We start from the raw sequence: 16,185 nt of genomic DNA, 5'->3' as shown, positions 1-16,185 counted from the left end.
ACCACATAACAATGTCACAGAACCACTATACCACTTAACCACCATACCACAGAACCACCATACCACAGAACCACCATGCCACATAACCACCATACCACATAACCACCATACCACAGAACCACCATACCACAGAACCACTATACCACATAACCACCATACCACATAACAATGTCACAGAACCACCATACCACAGAACCACCATACCACAGAACCACCATACCACCATACCACAGAACCACTATACCACAGAACCACCATACCACAGAACCACCATACCACATAACCACCATACCACAGAACCACCATGCCACAGAACCAGGCCTTAGACATAAAGGGATTGTGTAGATTCATGAACAATTGTTTAGGATGATTGCTACAGGAAACAGTTTGTTCTAAATGTAAATTGCGTCAACAGGGAAATGGGGATATGAATGGACTCTGAGTTATTCTGTCTTTGTTTTACCTCCCTTCTGAGGTGAAAGCACAGTGAAGTAGAGAATGGGAGCATATATGGTCATTTTGCTAGCAAAACAAAACACTATCAAAACACAAAATGTTACGTTGTACTATACATTGCCACTAACCAAAAACACATGAGGATGCATACACTCAATAGGAAATGTTTAGTTAATAATGTACAGTCCTGTGCAAATCTAATGTTAACTCAAAGGGATAGTTCAGCAATACATATGTAGCTATTTATTTTACCTTGAAAGACAAGAAGTGACTGGAATACATACTGGGGTTAAAATGTAATGCCCAAATAATCTAAAGAAATTAAGAAAATGCTACATTTTAACGAAACCAAAGTACTCCTTGTCCAGAGACTGCTTTCAAAGTAAGAAAATAAATGTTAAATTGCTGAACTGTCCCTTTAGGAAAAACACTTGTAATGAATATACACCAGTCATTAGCATACAGCCTTACACAAAGGTGCTAGACATGGTAGTGGATGAGGTGCGTTACCTCTGAACAATGTCAAGAGCTTTGTGCACTTGGAAAAGCACAATATGAATCCAATCCATTAAATACAACTAGCTGACATGATACATTGATCACAAAAACAATATTCAAAAGTTCAAAATATCGCTAAGCAGTCTTGATAAGGACATCACGTAGATTATACAATCACAGACAAATCCCACAGGTCAGTGTGGCTCTGATGCACATCTGATGTATGATCAGTCTGAATTTCTGTCTGAAATGTCCTCCACAGAGCACACCATTACTAAATGAATCCTAACAAACTCACCTTCGTCATCATTGGCTCAATGGTAAGCATAAATCATTTCCTCTGTTATATAATGTCCATTCTCATTTGAACTGTTACACAGCCTAACACATAATGTTTTGTGCAAATTAATTCTCAAGTGTTCACGTTCATTAGTATGTCGTATCCAATTAGACAAAATGGCCACTATTTGTCATATTTCTATTACTTTTATACAGTTGCAACTTTTCAATACTTTACAAATTCTAAGATATTTCCTTGCGAGGAAGCAGTCTGCACCAAGTCAGGGGCAATGTGAAACCTTCGCTTTAAATATATTTTCTTGAAAGATAAAGACTTTCAAACTACTCAGGTATCTTTTTACCCTAAGGGTGGGACAGTATACATTTTCCCCCCATTTAACTGTCTCGGGAAAAAAACTGTTTGCAATGTGATATCATACTATCTATCACAGGTCTTTGAAATGATGTGTCAGTCTTGCCGCCCTGATAGGATTCTTCCCCGGCAGGTCTGTCAAGAGTCTGCAGAAGATGCAAAAAGCTGCTTTTGACACTACTACTCAGCTCTTTGGTCTCCCATCGAGGGAAGAACTAGATACAGTACACTGCAGAGGGAACCACCTTTATGCTGCCTTCATGCGCAAATTGGAACTAGGAAACTCCAAAATATCCAACAAAGGAAACTGGGGATACAATGCTTCTGACCAAGTTTCACACTCGTATTTACCACTTGAAAGCTGGTAATGAACAGTTTTGGACGTCTCAAGCTCTGAATTAAGACACGTTCTAGGGATTTTTAAGCATATGTGAATGAAAACAATTGAGTTCATACTTTGTTGCGAACAATTGAGTTGACACTCCGATAGGAAGAAAATGCTGTATGACTGCCTCTGACATGGTGATATCATTCTTAAAGTATAATATGTTTGTTTGTTCTGGCCTTGCTCGTTACAAATCGGGGTCAATCACCCCTGCAACATGATGACCAACCATGGAACTCATTCAAGAAAGGATTCAACAATGCTGATGTACTGTAGCTAGCAATCACACGGTTTTAATGTCAATAACGGAGTTGGGGGATAATGAGGGGTCATTTAATTTTCCTGTAATCTTAAAATGGCCTTGTTCAATTCAACCTTTTGCCACTCCAACCATAACTAGCTGAGGAGTCATAAAACCAAGTTGCACAAAACTGTTGAAAGAGTTCTTTAAAAAAAGTTTTGTCCTGGTGGTTTGCTGCTTCACTTCTCTTGACTCCTGCTCAATGTGCTCGAGAATCAATGAGCCGCTGGCGATAAGAAACATTTGGAGAGAATTTCTGATGAAGTCAACCGTCGACTTTGTTTGTCTGGGTAAAAAAAAAAAAGAAGAGAAGCAAGGAAGGGCTTTATCTGTCAAGCACAGCCCTGTGTTTATGCCTGATATAGGCTCAAATGACTCTCTCACACACAATTAAATGGTAAATTAACATTAAAATGTGCCTATGTCATAATGTGAGCACAGAGAGAAAGAGCACAATAGCAAACAATTTGTCTTGAGAATTACAACCCCAAGCAGATGCTGAAAGACTCCCAAATGCTCATTTGCTCCACATGTTTGAGAGAGAAGTTTGCTTGCAAGGCAAACAAATGTGTCGTGTAGAGCACTTAGAGAAAGCACAATCCCAAAATACCATGAATAATTATATTCGTACACGTATAATTATAACACACAGTATAAGGCTATATTTTTACACTTAAAGGGATAGTTCACACAACTTATACATTAGTTTCATTACCTTGTAAGCAGTATATGGACAAGTTATGATGACAATCCATGCTTTGGTTTAGTTTCCCTAGCACTGTCTCCACATGCTAACATTTTAGCCTTTTTTGGCACAAATCCAATTCAAGTCATGCGACTGAAATTAGCACTTTTAGAGCACCATGTCCAAATCATCAAAAGTATCTAAAATTGATTGTGAAGCTTAACAAATTTACTTAAAGATGATTTAAACATGATGCATGAAAAATGCAAATATCAGTCCTATGACATGAATGGGATTTTTCATACAAATGCTAAGTCTTTAGCATGTGGAAACAGTGCCATGAAAGCTAAACCAAAGCATGGATTGCTGTCATACCTTGTCCATAAACTTCTTACAGGGTAAGGAAACCAATATGTAGTTTTGTAATTTGGGTGAACTATCCCTTTAAGGGAGAAAAACAAACACAGAGAGACGTAGAATTCACTGTTGTGCTGAAATGGTTTATTTCATCCTGTGAGGCCAGGTAGATATTACTAGCCAGATGCAGAATGCAATCTCTTGTGCTTTCAATACAATCCCAACATCACTTCATCTGTCAAAGATTGGAAAAAGTACTCTGTGTATTCCTGTCACTGCACAACATTTAGTTCTTAGGGTATAAGAATAGCTTGCCACCAGCTACTCCACCGTCAGGGTATTACATTCTTCATTTTCTTTGCGAATGAAAAAGTATTGAGCAAGATGAAACAACGTTACATGTGTTCTGCTTTTATTTTGGATTATGTGACAGCTTGTTGGTGCTGACGATATCTGTTGGTCATCTGTGATTCCATAGCAATATCATAACAATCCCTTCACGTAGAGCCTTATTATATATGAAAAAGCAAAACAAACCAAACTTCAGATTAGTATCATATCAGTTACTATTGGGGCAAGGCTGGGTGTTATAAACTGGTATGACAGGTGCTATGTCATTCTTATGATAGTGTTACGTATCATGGCCCTGTATCAGCCTCTCAGTCAAAGGCATATTACCAATTCTTACTTCATTTAAAACATACAGGTATAATGCTTTAAAACTTGTTATAAGCATGTACAGTGGGGGGGAAAAGTATTTGATCCCCTGCTGATTTTGTACGTTTGCCCACTTACAAAGAAATGATCAGTCTATAATTTTAATAGTAGGTTTATTTGAACAGTGAGAGACAGAATAACAACAAAAAAATCCAGAAAAACGCATGTCAAAAATGTTATAAAATGATTTGCATTTTAATGAGGGAAATAAGTATTTGACCCCTCTGCAAAACATGACTTAGTACTTGGTGGCAAAACCCTTGTTGGCAAACACAGAGGTCAGACATTTCTTGTAGTTGGCCACCAGGTTTGCACACATCTCAGGAGGGATTTTGTCCCACTCCTCTTTGCAGATCTTCTCCAAGTGATTAAGGTTTCGAGGCTGACGTTTGGCAACTCGAACCTTCAGCTCCCTCCACAGATTTTCTATGGGATTAAGGTCTGGAGACTGGCTAGGCCACTCCAGGACCTTAATGTGCTTCTTCTTGAGCCACTCCTTTGTTGCCTTGGCCGTGTGTTTTGGGTCATTGTCATGCTGGAATACCCATCCACCACCCATTTTCAATGCCCTGGCTGAGGGAAGGAGGCTCTCACCCAAGATTTGACGGTACATGGCACCGTCCATCGTCCCTTTGATGCGGCGAGTTGAGTTGATGTCAAAGAGCTCCATTTTGGTCTCATCTGACCACAACACTTTCACCAGTTGGCCTCTGAGTCATTCAGATGTTCATTGGCAAACTTCAGACAGGTATGTATAGGACTGCAGGATTTCAGTCCTTCACGGCGTAGTGTGTTACCAATTGTTTTCTTGGTGACTATGGTCCCAGCTGCCTTGAGATCATTGACAAGATCCTCCCGTGTAGTTCTGGGCTGATTCCTCACCGTTCTCATGATCATTGCAACTCCACAAGGTGAGATCTTGCATGGAGCCCCAGGCCGAGGGAGATTGACAGTTCTTTTGTGTTTCTTCCATTTGCGAATAATCTCACCAAATGTTGTCACCTTCTTACCAAGCTGCTTGGCGATGGTCTTGTAGCCCATTCCAGCCTTGTGTAGGTCTACAATCTTGTCCCTGACATCCTTGGAGAGCTCTTTGGTCTTGGCCATGGTGGAGAGTTTGGAATCTGATTGATTGATTGCTTCTGTGGACAGGTGTCTTTTTTACAGGTAGCAAGCTGCGGTTAGGAGCACTCCCTTTAAGAGTGTGCTCCTAATCTCAGCTCGTTACCTGTATAAAAGACACCTCGGAGCCAGAAATCTTTCTGATTGAGAGGGGGTCAAATACTTATTTCCCTCATTAAAATGCAAATCAATTTATAACATTTCTGACATGCGTTTTTCTGGATATTTTTTGTTGTTATTCTGTCTCTCACTGTTCAAATAAACCTACCATTAAAATTATAGACTGATCCTTTCTTTGTCAGTGGGCAAACGTACAAAATCAGCAGGGGATCAAATACTTTTTCCCCCCACTGTATGAGCCTTTATGATGTCTCATAACAAGGCTGATAATATGTTATGTCTCTCTATGTATACAATGCAATACACATTCATAGAACTGGAGCATATACCTGCTTCCACTGCTGTCACAGTGATGTTGTGCCAGCCAGCCGTCTCTCGGTCCAGAATCTTGCCCAGGGTGATGGCGCCCGATACTGGATCAATGTGGAAAATCTGCTCCTGGTCTGTACTTGGGTCAATGGAGAACCTGGTATGGAGAGCGAGAAAAAAGGGGAGTACGTATTTGAACAGTGTAAAATCCAATTCTAAACCATCTGCAATACTTTTTCGGTGGCTGCCCTAACACTGTGGCCCATGGGGATATTGCCAGTTGCCGTTGACATCGGATTATGGCTATACATTAGCATTTTCAAATGTAGGGAAACTGTGAGCCAGATTAAAAAGAGGATGAAAATAATTATCCATTTAGCATCTGCATAGGAAATCTGTCACAGTGCTTGTGTCCCTACTGCACCTACATCCCCAAACAAGTCTGTGGTTTCAGCCCATGCTGGAGGGGAAAAAATAAAAATGAATATTTCATGTTGCACTCCAATGAAAGCAAAATACATTTGCACATCCTTGTGGTTGGCTCTACGAGGAGCGCTCAGAAGAGTATAGAGCCAACAAAACCCTGTGAGGAGTTTATTTTTTTCTCTTGAGCAGGCTCGTGTGCCCGTCGGGACTTTAATGGAATATTATGAGCATAATCATTTCCTTTTCTACCTTTTTGGACAAAAAGCTCATCAAAGGGACCAGTCGGGTCTTTGTACAAGTCGTACAAGACAGCTAAAAGGGCTACAGTGAGATGAGCTTCATGTAGTCTAGGTGTTGAGGTGCATACTGCATCCACAGATTATTCTAGTCATATTACATTAGAGTCTGCCCGCTCTGAATCTGTAGTCTATACAAGGAACAACACATTTCATAGCTGCAACGTTTATACAGAACACACTACATCAATAAACAGTATAGTTAATTCTTAAAATTTATTTTATTTATGCAAGAATTAGTGACAAACGGTGACACCTACAAAATAATTATATAAATGACATCAAATTATATTTCAGTTTTCAAAACTGCTATAGTAGTTGGTGAAGGGAGATCATGTAGATATTACCAGATATTACCAGTGTATCTTATAACATTTGCAAATATGCCATCACTTTAAAATATTAATGGAGAAGTACACATTTCCAGAAGATCTGTAAGCACTAATATGATCTGTAAGCTCTAAACACATCTACCCAAACACTTCAGTTTCAAGACGCCATTCCATCTTCCTGATAAAGAGCCAAACAAACAAAACAAACACATTTTCTGTTCACACGAGGCCAGATTTTATTTCCAGAGGCTGTGTTCATTCCTCTGGAACTCTTACCCCCTTGGTACAGCGCCCGTTACTGCCTGCTAGTGCCAGCCAGTGTCCAGCAATACCCGATCGGTGCCCTCCGGAGCAGGGTGACAGGAGTGTGGGAGAGAGTGATGGGCCCTTGGGCACCAGGCGGCGGGGTTAGTTCCGTCCAATCGAGATGATTAAAGTGGTACCGATGGGCATGGCGCAGCGCCAGGGTACCCTCGAACCCGTTGGCTCTCGCCTGCCAACAAGCAGGCGGTGGCACTGCCATTGTGTTGTACTTTATTACACCTGGAGCACTTTCAGTTCAGCCTCATGCATTTTTAATAGAGGTAATTTGCACAGTCTGTGTGTGTCGGTGTGCGTGAAGCTCCACTCGTCTCACCGCTATTATTCCTCCACCCAAGACCCGAGGTGGAGGCTCTGGCACAAAATAATATCATTCTGTTCATAAATAGGGATCTGAGCGAATGCACAAAGATGTGTGAGATACTGAGGATCCCTATAGCATGGTCAACAGTCAATGCAGTAGCCTAGAGTAATGTGATTCTGGCATTGTACAAATGGATGAATCAATGTTTTCATGATTCAAATTGTGTCGTGGAGCGATCTTCCAATTGTGTGTATATTACCATATTTAAAAAGAAATGTCAAATCCCAAGTACATCTAAACGTGTGTTTGTTGATATAAGATGCCATTTAAATCAGTCCTATAAATGCAGTAATGTAGTCCTTATTTGGAGGTCTTATATGACATTGCAAACATATGGTCGGGTCATTTGTAGCTATGAACAAGTTTCTATTTGTTGAATGTTCTGCTTCTTTACTTGTGAAGCATACATTATACTAATGGTATGTCTTATTATAGCCATATTTCTACCCGTTCTTATAGCCATATCTCTACCCGTTCTTATAGCCATATCTCTACCCGTTCTTATAGCCATATCTCTACCAGTCTCATAGCCATATCTCTGCCAGTTCTTATAGCCATATCTCTACCCATTCTTATAGCCATATCGCTTCCTGATCTTATAGCCATATCTCTACCAGTTCTTATAGCCATATCTCTACCAGTTCTTATAGCCATATCTCTACCTGTTCTTATAGCCATATCTCTACCAGTTCTTATAGCCATATCTCTACCAGTTCTTATAGCCATATCTCTACCAGTTCTTATAGCCATATCTCTACCAGTTCTTATAGCCATATCTCTACCGGTTCTTCTAGCCATATCTCTACTAGTTCTCATAGCCATATCTCTACTAGTTCTTATAACCAGTTCTATCAGTTCTTATAGCCATATCTCTACTAGTTCTTATAGCCATATCTCCACTAGTTCTTATAACCAGTTCTAGCAGTTCTTATAGCCATATCTCTACTAGTTCTTATAGCCATATCTCTACCAGTTCTTATAGCCATATCTCTACTCGTTCTTATAGCCATATCTCTACTCGTTCTTATAGCCATATCTCTACTAATTCTTATAGCCATATCTCTACCAGTTCTTATAGCCATATCTCTACTCGTTCTTATAGCCATATCTCTATCAGTTCTTATAGCCATATCTCTACCAGTTCTTATAGCAATATCTCCACCAGTTCTTATAACCAGTTCTAGCAGTTCTTATAGCCATATCTCTACTAGTTCTTCTAGCCATATCTCCACCAGTTCTTATAACCAGTTCTAGCAGTTCTTATAGCCATATCTCTACTCGTTCTTATAGCCATATCTCTACCGGTTCTTCTAGCCATATCTCTTCTAATTCTTATAGCCATATCTCTACCGGTTCTTCTAGCCATATCTCTTCTAATTCTTATAGCCATATCTCCACCAGTTCTTATAACCAGTTCTAGCAGTTCTTATAGCCATATCTCTACTAGTTCTTCTAGCCATATCTCCACCAGTTCTTATAACCAGTTCTAGCAGTTCTTATAGCCATATCTCTACTAGTTCTCATAGCCATATCTCTACCAGTTCTTATAACCTGTTCTAGCAATTCTAGGCTTATCTGTAGGTTTATCTGTAGCAATACTTACATACCCATCTGAAACAGTTAATGAAGAACTGTATTGGATTTGAAAAAAGGAGCCATGATCCATACCTGACAGGTGCGTTCTCCTTGTCCGGGTCCTTGGCGGTAGCTGTGCCCACCAGTGCACCTAGCCTGGCATCCTCCTGGACCTCCATGATGGCCCCCTCAGCAGGGAGGAAGACAGGCGGCTCGTCTGCATCAGTTACGCTGACCCGCACGATTGTCTGGTCGCGGAAAGATCCAAGCTCCAAAAATCGGGGGTCCACATGCTTGTTGACAGCCTCCACCACCACGTTGTGTGTACGCTTGCTCTCGAAGTCCAGTGGCTGAACGGAGCACAAACAGGGAAGAGCTAAAGCAATGACATGTCACTCTAAGGGGAAATAATTCACCCCTCAGGCAGACGCTATAGGGTGCCTAAGTGTAAACTGAGCAGATATAAGGATTGCCATGTCTATCAAATACCTAAACAGCAATAAGGAAATCTGAGCTCTACTGCTGTACAAACCTTTTCTATTCATATACTGTCCATGCCTTCAGAAAGTATTCACAGCGCTTCACTCTTTTCACATTTTGTTGCGTTACAAAGTGGGATTCAAATGGATTTATTTGTATTTTTTTTGTCACCGATCTACAAAAAAGACTTTGTAATGTCAAAGTGGAAGAAACATTCTAACACTTGTAAAAACATTTATGAAAAATAAAACACAAATATATCTTGATTAGATAAGTATTCAACCCCCTGAGTCAATACATGTTAGAATCAACATTGGCAGTGATTACAGCTGTGAGTCTTTCTGGGTAAGTCTCTGGGCTTTCTACACCGGATTGTGCAACATTTGCCCATTATTCTTTTCATAATATTTCAAACTCTGTCAAATTGGTTGTTGATTATTGCTAGACAACCATGTTCAGGTCTTGCTATAAAATTTCATAACGATTTCAGTCAAAACGGTAACTCGACCACTCAGGAACATTCACTGTCTTCTTGGTAAGCAACTCCAGTGTATATTTGGCCTTGTGTTTTAGGTTATTGTCCCGCTGAAAGGTGAATTAATCTCCCAGTGTCTGGTGGAAAGCAGACTTAACCAGGTTTTCCTCTAGGATTTTGCCTGTGCTGAGCTCCATTCCGTTTATCTTTTAATTCCGAAAAACTCCCCAGTCCTTAACAATTACAAGCATACCCATAACATGATGCAACCACCACCATGCTTGAAAATATGGAGAGTGGTACTCAGTTATGTGTTTTATTGGATTTTGAAAGGACAAAAAGTTAATTGCTTTGCCACATTTTTTTCAGTATTACTTTAGTGCTTTGTTGCAAACAGAATGCATGTTTTGGAGTGTTTTTTATTCTGTACAGGCTTCCTTCTTTAAAAAAACAATTCTATAAAAAAAATTGATTTCGGCCTTTACTATTAAAGCCCATAAAAACACATGAAATAACACATTCATAATTGGCAAAAAAAGAGTCAAAAAATAAATCACAAGGAATGAGGTCTTGAAGTGTCTTTCCTATATTTACAAGATACAAGAACAAGTGTTTGTGAGTCTCGTCTTTCTATAGTGGGGTCATATTAGTTTGTAGCTCAAACGGTTCGGACACCACAGACAGAAGTTGGCACATCAGTGTTACCGACTTCAGACGAGGCCAGTGACACTTGTTGGGTCCGTAGAGCAACATGGAGAACACCATCGTCTTCGTGAGAGTCTCCCCTTTCCATAGAGGGGTCATAATAGTTCAACCAAACCGTTCAGACGATACAGACATTTTGTGTGAAGACGGATTTTCTGGATGTCTCATGGTCTGACAAACTCCGCTGTACTGTAGCTCAGCCACTGATATAGGCGGATGAAAAAGGCTGATATAGGCAGATGAAAAAAACTGATATCTCTAGCTTAAACTAACGGATTTTGATAGGGATTTTTTTTGTATCTTACTTACAGTAGATGGAATCATGACTGTTAAGGATTAAAGTCACCATTGGCCTCATTGTGAAATCCCTGAGCGGTTTCCTTCCTCTCCGGGGCATTGGAAAACCTCCCTGGTCTTTGTGGTTGAATCTGTGTTTGAAATTCACTGCTCAACTGAGGGACCTTTCAGATAATTGTATGTGGGGGGTACAGAGATGAGGTAGTCATTCAAAAATCATGTTAAACACTATTATTGCACACAGAGTGAGTCCATGCAACTTACTGTGAAGCACATTTTTACTCCTGAATTTATTATGGCTTGCCATAACAAAGGGGTTGAAAACTTATTGACTTAAGACATTTCAACCTTTAATTAACTTGTAAAAATGGTGAAATACATAATTCCACTTTGATATTATGGGGTATTGTGTGTAGGCCAGTGACAAAAAAACATTTATTTAATCTATTTTAAAATCATTTAAAATAGATTATCATTTAAAATATATAGATTTAATCTATTTTAAATGATTTTAAAATAGATTAAATATTTTAAAATAGATTTAAAATCTATTTTAAAATATTTAATCTATTTTAAAATCCGGCTGTAACACAGCAACATTTGGAAAAAGTCAAGGGGTGTGACGTAAATGCTTTCTGAAGGCACTGACTGTACCGTATATATACGTACTAGTCAAAAGTTTGGACACATACTCATTCAAGGGTTTTCTTTATTTTTACTATTTTCTACATTGTAGAATAATAGTGAAGACATCAAAACCATGAAATAACGCATTTGGAATCAGGCAGTATCCAAAAAACTGTTAAACAAATCAAAATATATTTTATATTTGATATTCTTCAAAGTAGCCTTGATGACAGCTTTGACAACACACTCTTGGCATTCTCTCATCCAGCTTCATGAGGTAGTCACCTGGAATGCATTTCGATTAACAGGTGTGCCTTGTTAAAAGATAATTTGTGGAATGTCTTTCCTTCTTAATGCATTTGAGCCAATCAGTTGTGCTGTGACAAGTTAGGGGTGGTAAACATAAGATATCCCTATTTGGTAAAAGACCAAGTCCATATTATAGCAAGAACAGCTCAAATAAGCAAAAAAACAACATTCCATCATTACTTTAAGACATGAAAATGTAAAGTTTCATCAAGTGCAGTCGCAAAAACCATCAAGCGCTATGAGGATACTTGCTCTCACGAGGACCGCCACAGGAAAGGAAGACCCAGAGTTACCTCTGTTGCAGAGGATAAGTTCATTAGAGTTACCAGCCTAAGAAATTGCAGCCCCAAAAAATGCTTCACAGAGTTCAAGTAACAGAAACATCTCAACATCAACTGTTCAGAAGAGACTGTGTTAGTCAGGCCTTCATGGTCGAATTGCTGCAAAGAAACTACAACTAAAGGACACCAATAAGAAGATGAAACTTGCTTGGGCCAAGAAACACGAGCAATGGACATTAGACCGGTGGAAATCTGTCCTTTGGTCTGATGAGTCCAAAATTGAGATTTTTGGTTCCAACCGCCGTGTCTTTGTGAGACACAGAGTAGGTGAACGGATAATCTTCACATGTGAAGTTCCCACCGTGAAGCATGAAGGAGGAGGTGTGATGGTGTGGGGCTGCTTTGCTGGTGACGCTGTCTGTGATTTATTTAGAATTCAAGGCACACTTAACCAGAATGGCTAAAACAACATTCTACAGCGATACGCCATCCCATCTGGTTTGCACTTAGTGGGACTATCATTTGTTTTTCAACAGGACAATGACCCAACACATCTCCAGGCTTTGTAAGGGCTATTTGACCAACAAGGAGAGTGATGGAGTGCTGCATCAGATGACCTGGCCTCCACAATCACCCAACCTCAACCCAATTGAGATGGTTTGGGATGATTTGGACCACATAGTGAAGGAAAAGCAGCCAACAAGTGCTCAGCATACATGTATGTGGGAACTCCTTCAAGACTGTTGGAAAAGCATTCCAAGTGAAGCTGGTTGAGAGAATGCGAAGAGTGTTCAAAACTGTCATCAAGGGTGGCTACTTTGAAGAATCTAAAATATAAATATAAAATATATGCTAGAACATTTGCAAATCTGTTTCAGCAACCAATAAACTTTGATTTGATTTAACTCAAACGCTCCGACTTAAACATTACAATGGCTGGAGCAGAGGGCAGCCGCAGTGCCCAATGAGAAGTTTAGGTCCTTGCTCAAGGAAAAATTGGCGGCACCTGAGATATTACTGCCAGCAACCCTCCAGTTGCCTGCTCACTCCTGACAGATTTTCTTTCACACCGTCAGCACTGGGATTTGAACCAGCAACCCTCCGGTTGCTGGCCCGCTACATTAACCTCAAGGCTATCTCTGCCCCCAAAGCCAAACTGATCCCAAATCAGCTACATTCTACTCCCACCTTTTTGATAGTGATGACAGCTTCCTGCGTGTCTCCGTCGGTGGTAACCTTGAAGAGTTCCCCGCCCTCCTCGTCTTTGATCAGGTAGCTCATGTCCGTGTTCTCCCCCATGTCTGCATCTGTGGCGATCACCCTCCCCACCGGCGTCCCCACGGCCGCCCCCTCAGACACCGAAAACTGGTACATCTCTGAAGGAGAGGAATGAGGAGTAGGTGGAAAAGGAGGAGGAGGAGGGTGGAGGAAGAAGAGGAGAGAAAATGGAAGAGGGTGAAGAGAAAGATGACAGGAGCGTGGAGGATGAAGATTAGGGGAAGGGTGAAGAAAGGGAGGAGGAAGAGAAGGAGAAGGTTAACGAGAAGATGTAGCGGTAGAGTCGATGGTGAAGATGAGAGGAAGGAAGTGGAAGAAGGACAAATACATACAAGCCCACCATTTACTGTATGTAAGAGCACTCTTCCCATTGGCAAGAAAATTCAGCAAAAAGAGAATTCACCCACGATTTTTATTCTGTAGAGCCAACTTAGTTGCGCATGAATCCATCCGCCCCCAATGCTTGACCCTTAACCCAATTGGCCCTCAGCATTCCCTTTAAGTAATGCACTGGATCTTTGCTCATGTTAGCCCAAGGCACTATGCGATTATGTTAACCGCGTCTGGTGAAGATGCTGACCCCGGGTGATCATTGGCAGGGCGTGGAGTCTATGTATGGAAGGTTTTACGCTTACTCTTTCAATACCCTCCTGTAAAATATTCAAAATAGACTTTTTAATCAACTTTTTGTTGACCACAGCACTTCCACAGCACAAAGCCACATTTTGTGTGAGATATCAGCGCAGGGGTCAATTACATTTCAATTCAGTCAATTCAAAACATAAATTCAAATTCAAATTTTCCTCATTGATTCCCTATGTAAATATTTAGTTGGAATTGGAATTTCTGTTTAATTCCTGAATGAAGGAAATTTAAATGGAATTGACCCCAACCCTGTAGGGCACATAAATAAAACAGCTGCACATGTCACACAACTCTGTTCTTTTCTAATAAAACTATGTATCCTCGAACCGCAGACAGCATTTTGAAAGCGCTAGGAAGTTATAGAAGAGAGAAAATCACATAGGCGACAGCCAGGAAACGAAATCAGATTATGTGAGACAAAGCGATGAGAGCGTCACGACTGGAGCGTCACGACACTTGAACTTAGACTGAGCTCTCTTAGCTTTAATAACATGTACTGTTGTTTATCTCACAAAAGTGGGAGAGGAAAATTGGGAAAGAGCAATAACACCGCTATTCACAGGCTATAGAGTCTGGAGTCTTAACAGGAAGTACCTTTTTCTGTCATTCATTATGAGCTGGTTATATGCAGAGGGTTTACAAAATAACTAAACTTTCAATTCCACTAAGACGTCCAGGGTACAATAGAAAGGTTTGTTGAAGTTTCTAAATTATGTACTAGCGTCATAGGTAAGATTTCCCCCCAGCAGGAAATACAGATTAAAGTAAAACATCCTTTTACTGAGCACCATTGTGAAATGTACAATGAAATATAATACACATTTGAAATGGACTTTGTCTTTTTTTGCTGTAGCGAGTAGTACAAATTGGGTCCAAATTGGTTCACCTGAGATTCATTTATCAAATACAATCTGAGAAATCAAATAGAAAAGTTTCAGAATTCTAAATATTCGAAGCATTTTTACAGCCTAAGTCCCTGATTAAATATTTTACACATGTATCCTTCCTTCCTTATTTCCTTGAGCTAAGCACCTACTGTATCAAAGTGATTTGATAAGAGTAAGCAAGGTCACCAACCTATTACTTTCACCAATCCAGATCAGTAAGCACTTCAAGAAAGGTAGGAAGGAAAGACTTCTGTAGTAATGCATCCATTTTAACATTCAATATGATCTGCTGTTTTCGCATTGTAAACTTAAACAGTAAGAACAGGCTGGGTAACATTGTGAAACAAAGTAGCTGGATCACCAACTTAACTGACCTTGCAGACCTTTCTCACCTGTAGTATCAGCCACCAGTGATACTCATGGCGCAATCCATTCTGAGGGACACCCAGCATCCCCTGTTTGATGAATTTATGTTGCTTCTCTCAAAGCGCAGATACAGACTCCCCACGTTCAAAACTAATAGGTTTAAACTTCATGCCAGCTGCTATCAGCTTTCTCCATACGCTGTATTGTTACTGTTAGCTGTGTACATATTGCTGTATGCATTGCTTTGCTGTATATTTATTGTCATGTGTTCAATGTGTTTTTACTACGTGCTACAAAATGAATTGCTCCCCGGGGATAATAAACACTCTACTAGTATTCAAACTGGGTCCTGTATATTGACTATAATGTTATTACATTATGGCCTTTGACCTTTCTCCAGCTGATAAATAACGGATGACACCAACATAAATCCATACCACTGGAATGTTAAAATTGTTAAATCGGCTCCATCTTATCGTATGCAGACATATGGAAACTCCCAAAATCGCTTTCATCAGATGATTGCCTAACCCTTCTTAGCGGAGTGTTTGACATGTGGATAAATATAAGTGAAATGATTTTCTCAGAGTGCTTCTGACCACTCCATGGAGTCCGATACTTCTATTACTGATGGGGGTACTTCTATTACTGATGGGGGTACTTCTATTACTGATGGTGTACTTCTATTACTGATGGGGGTACTTCTATTACTGATGGGGGTACTTCTATTACTGATGGGGGTACTTCTATTACTGATGGGGTACTTCTATTACTGATGGTGTACTTCTATTACTGATGGGGGTACTTCTATTACTGATGGGGGTACTTCTATTACTGATGGGGGTACTTCTATTACTGATGGGGGTACTTCTATTACTCATGGGGCTTAATATAATTACTGATGGGGGTACTTCTATTA

The 16,185-nt window shown here is 40.1% G+C and overlaps 1 protein-coding gene across 3 annotated transcripts in view; it reads right to left on the bottom strand.

The window, feature by feature from the left end:
- Positions 1–16,185, bottom strand: part of cdh22 (cadherin 22) — a 260,866-nt gene that overhangs the window by 66,158 nt on the left and 178,523 nt on the right. For all 3 annotated transcript variants that reach the window (XM_029693024.1, XM_029693025.1, XM_029693026.1), the window contains 3 exons: positions 13,279–13,466; positions 9,010–9,266; positions 5,623–5,759 (listed from right to left, as the gene is read on the bottom strand). In XM_029693024.1, coding sequence (XP_029548884.1) covers positions 5,623–5,759; positions 9,010–9,266; positions 13,279–13,466 — 582 coding nt within the window. The remainder of the gene's footprint in view (positions 1–5,622; positions 5,760–9,009; positions 9,267–13,278; positions 13,467–16,185) is intronic.

Source organism: Salmo trutta, chromosome 16 (genome assembly GCF_901001165.1).
Source record: "Salmo trutta chromosome 16, fSalTru1.1, whole genome shotgun sequence".
Lineage (NCBI taxonomy): Eukaryota > Metazoa > Chordata > Actinopteri > Salmoniformes > Salmonidae > Salmo > Salmo trutta.
The sequence above is the reverse complement of the archived record's forward strand: the minus strand, read 5'-3'. Positions and strand labels throughout refer to the sequence as shown.